The 4,522-nt window shown below is 39.4% G+C and overlaps 1 protein-coding gene and 1 long non-coding RNA gene across 2 annotated transcripts; both read left to right on the plus strand.

Annotated features, from left to right (window-relative positions):
- The first annotated feature begins 25 nt into the window (after nucleotides 1-25).
- Nucleotides 26-2,233, plus strand: LOC125505739 (photoreceptor-specific nuclear receptor-like). Its single transcript, XM_048670063.1, has 6 exons — nucleotides 26-68; nucleotides 572-832; nucleotides 1,203-1,522; nucleotides 1,573-1,666; nucleotides 1,719-1,874; nucleotides 1,935-2,233. The coding sequence occupies exons 1-6, from the start codon at nucleotides 26-28 to the stop codon at nucleotides 2,180-2,182; spliced, it is 1,122 nt and encodes a 373-aa protein (XP_048526020.1). The 3' UTR covers nucleotides 2,183-2,233.
- A 1,328-nt stretch (nucleotides 2,234-3,561) lies between these two features.
- On the plus strand, nucleotides 3,562-4,522 carry LOC125505738. Its single transcript, XR_007282352.1, has 2 exons — nucleotides 3,562-3,751; nucleotides 4,109-4,522. It is a non-coding gene; the product is annotated as an uncharacterized LOC125505738 (long non-coding RNA).

Here is a 4,522-nt window from a genome sequence, read left to right on the forward strand (position 1 = left end):
AAGGGCGGCCCTGCGACATGACATCATGGCCGTCGAACTGAAAAAGGGTGTCTGGTTTCCTTGTGCAGGTGAGTTTTCCCAGGCTTTTCATCTGGATTCTTTCGCTTTTATCAGCCGGAAGGCCTAGAAGTTTCTCTATTTTTTGTATTTATAAAGCGATGAATTGCGCAAAACTTTCAGTTTTACGTTTCTTTGGCCAAGGGACGTGAGTTTTTTTGGAAAGGAGCATGATAATTGAGCCTAGAAACACTCTTTAACTGTAATGGTAAACTTGTCGGATATTTTGTGAAAATTATCCAATCGCAATTTTGTCCGTATTGATCACCAGATTTAAACCACATGGACTTTATTGCAGAAATACTTCTCTCCAATCAATCTCAGTTAAGCCATGAATAAACCAAAAATATGGACAATCGAGGGCTACTTTGAGTAGGACCAGAATTAATTTCTGTCAATAAAACATGAAAACCTTCATTTAGCGTCTTCATACTTTTAAGTAAAAAGGGAGCCAATTTTACAAGGAGCAAAAACATTCGAGTATAAAAACCAAAATTCTGCTTGACCTTTTTAGCGGTTCAACATGAGCGAGCCCCCAGATCGAGCCACCCAGCCCTTCACTATCCAGTAGGTTTAACGCCGCGGTTTCGGTCGCTGCAGCCATCATCAATGTTTCCCACATTGCCGCTGCATTTTCCTGCTACTCACCTGCTCGACCAATCTCTGGCACCCCCTCTGATCAACGCGCAAAGCAATTATATGCATCAGAGCCTGATTTACCCCACCATGTTGAGCAGCCAGTTTGTGAAACCGAATGGATTGTATCCAGTATTAGGTGAGTTGGAATTTTTCATTAGAAAAAGGATTTTTGAGAAAATTTGAGGTCGTCTTTTTAGACGAGAGTAACAAGGTCGTTTGCCTACTGCTTGCGTAAGAAAGAGAAAAACCGATTACTGTAGTAGGCAGGATCCGACTAGACCCGATAAAACCCGATTTGCCCGCCCGTGATTCAAATTTAACCCGTCGCGTTTCATTGGCCAAAACTCAGATCTTAATGGGCAAGCCACACCTCCTACCTTTTTATACTTCCAGGGGCGTTTCTCTCCTTCCAATGCACGCATTTACTGCTTTGCCTTGTTCCACTCATCTGAAAATCTCTTCATTACTGGCATAAGGAACTAATTTAATTGGAACTCTTTCAATAGGCGCATGCCTGCCCTTTTCAGACAAACCAACATCACACATCAAGCAGGATTTGGCGCTTAGAGATGGACGAAAGGAGGATGAAGTGAGCAGTTCCGAAGAAATCAGCCAGGAGAAAAGAGATGGGACTTCAGATGGGCCAATGAGCGTCAACGCCCGATTGGAACTGCCCATTTTAAGCAATGTGGAACCCAAACATGCCGGTTTGGTTCCAGTAGATTTACCATGCATGTCAGTTTTTGCGGAAAACACCTACGAATCCGCTGCAAAGCTGCTGTTTTTGGCCATAAAGTGGGCTCGAACTATACCCTCGTTTCTCCAGGTGAATGAGAGTGTTTTCAATGTAGCAATTTTGCAACCGATTTCTTGCAGTTATCTCAAAGAGACCAGTCGATTCTGCTTGAGGAAAGCTGGAGCGAGCTCTTTGTGCTCACAGCCTCCCAATGGGCTCTTCCAGTGGATGAAGGTGCTTCGAAGCCCAGACTTCCAATTTTTTATATTAACTTTTGATTTTCTAGTTATTTTAGTGAACAATGCGGTGGCTCCCACATCAAGGCACCCAGTTCTGGAAGAAGACGCCCGAAAGCTCAGAGAGGTGATTTCCAGACTGAACATGCTCAGAGTGGATCACACAGAACACGCCTGCTTAAAAGCTCTGGTATTATTCAAAGCTGGTAGGATTTTCAGCAAATTTTGGGAGCAATCTTTTCTTTTAAAACGACTTTTTATTTTAGAAAGCCGAGGCCTTTGTGAGCCAGCCCATGTGGAGCTTTTGCAAGATCAAACGCATGTGATGCTGCACGAATATTGCGCGGAAAGACAGAGCCATCAGAAGGCCAGATTTGGGAAGCTGCTTCTCGCCCTGCCGGCCGTCCAGAACATTTCCAGAAGAAGCCTAGAGGAGCTGCTGTTTAAGCAGACTGTTGGGGAGGTTGCAATCGATAAACTGCTAGGGGACTTGGCTAAAGCATCCTACACATAATTGAAATTATGTGGACATTTTTTGTTGTGAATATAAACAGTGGTACAAATGTGAACGTGTTATTTATTTGATTTGCAAAATAGAGTTTTGCTTTTGGAGAAGCTGATTGATTTGGGGTTTTAAACTTTCAAGCCAATGGAAATTTGCTTTTGCACTATTTGCTTTTATGGAGTTTCATAAAGCTTTCAAACTGCTCTAGATTTGGAACTGGCTAAATTGTGATTCTTGTGAGCGCTTTGAACTCTGTTTGAAGCGTTCTCTAGCAGGATTCTTGTTCTGCCCGTCTGTGCTTTTTCAAAATTTATGTGCTTCATATAAAGTTCCTGTGCTCCAGTGTGGAAAAGGAAACAATGCAAAATTTCTCAAAGTTTGGATCATCGACAAAAAATGCTCCAATTTGATAACAAAATTGGATTTCAATTTCAAATATATACAGATTAACTTAATATCTGGAAATGTTTTCCCAATTGTTTGCCTCAACCTTTTTTACGTACAGAGTGGCCCAAAAAATGCTTTTTAGGCTTTTGGGCAGTTGGTGTTGAAGGCCAAAAATAATTTTCGCGTTTTCGGCTGGACTGATTTTTAACAACTCATGTTGAAGCGAGAACTTCATCGTCTGCTTAATACAAAAATTAAATAGACAGGGTTGATTGATTGAAGAGATTAACAGTTGATTTTGAAAACCGGTCAAAAAATCGGCCCAAAAGTGGATTTTTTGAGACCACCCTGTAAATAAAAGCGATAGGCAAAAAATCCGAAAAGTTTCAAAGCATGACATCTCTTTGAATTTGAAATACCTACATAAAAAACGTTTTTTCTGTAAAACTGCGAGATCAATCGGGCTAAACTATGAGAAAATTTGCATTGTTTCATTTCCCATTCTGTAGGGGTCTTCCTCTAAGGCATAAAATGTTGGAAGAAACTCCTAAAAGCTAACAGAAAACGAATTGGACCAAATAGGGCTTCAAACAGAAGTCAAATCGCTTGCAGCAATCAGAACCTACGAAGTTCCAAAATCAGAGCAAATTGAGTCGCGTAGCGTTTATTTTGCATCTTCCAGTCCAAAAAATCACTAGTTTGGATCGTTCACCTGATTGCAAAATCTAGTTTGTTTATTGCATTTATTTTGTTAGGCGTTTTACATAGAAGTCTAAAAATCTAAAAATTATAAGCTTTAGCATTTGCAGAAAAATCAGCACTTTATTAACTTAAAACTCGAAAATCCTAAAAATCAATTTGTCTTATTAGCGTAATAAGTAGGTAAGTGCCTTCTGCAGATTATCAACAGGAAAACATTCCTAGTCGCGCATTAAATCTTGTTTAAACATGCACATTGTAGTCAATTACTCATTACACATTTCCTTGTTGTCACATGTAATTGCCAGATTTGCATATAAAACTCCGTAATTAGAACTGTGTGTTAACAAGCAGGTATGGACGGGTAATTAATTCCTGCTAAAAAAATATAAGAACGAAATCAGGCAACTGATCAACCAGTTCCTTCTCAAGATGTTCAAAAGTGTGAGCTTTCTTCTGCTGATTCTTGCGCTTGGTAGTCTGGATGCTAAGGTAGGGGATAAATTTAAGAAATATTTATATGCAGAGTGTTTCTCTTCAAGTATAGTTTCATATATTGTTGGAAAAATGACCCTGTTGTCCCACTCCACTAATTAGACTCAGATCAACCCACTTCCGACTGCAAAAAATCGGTTATTAATGTGTCTTTTTTTGATGAGTAAATTCCCGTGTTTTTCATATTTGCTTGTTATAAAACCGCAAAACCGACCTATGCCAAGCACATTTTACAAGATGCATTGTTTACGGGTTTGTCTGATCGTGTTTTTCTCAATTTGTGGGTTTTCCAGCAGCCTTAAGGTAGTTAAATTTTCTTTTAAATGTATGTAAAGTGTTTCGTTTGCTTTGTAGATAACTTTGCCTCCAGAGCTTCAAGAATATGTGGACGATTTACATAAGCTGTGCCTGGAAAAGGGTGGACTGACCGAAAGTGAGTAATTTTTGTGCTAATTTACGCACAAATTGTAGTTAACATTTCGACTTTCATCAGCACGTTGCAAGCAGAAATTCGAACAAAACAAATTTTTGATTGCCTTGTTTTGTTCACTCGCCACTGATTGCTTCCTCAAAAGCCCACAGTTTTTCCTAAAACTCACTTTCCTGAAAATTAAAATCGGCTAAAAAAGTTATCGCGCCTTAAAGCAGTAAAAATGCTTTTTTGAGCCTAAAAAAGTTAAGTTTTCGTTGAGTAGTACATATGTGTCTTAGCCTAGCTTATTCTAAAATTAAGTCCTATTCCTAACACTGGTATAATTCAATCAGTGA

The sequence above is a fragment of the Dendroctonus ponderosae genome, unplaced genomic scaffold (assembly GCF_020466585.1).
Source record: "Dendroctonus ponderosae isolate FM_Combo_2020 unplaced genomic scaffold, Dpon_F_20191213v2 Dpon_F_20191213_992, whole genome shotgun sequence".
In the NCBI taxonomy this organism is placed as follows: domain Eukaryota; kingdom Metazoa; phylum Arthropoda; class Insecta; order Coleoptera; family Curculionidae; genus Dendroctonus; species Dendroctonus ponderosae.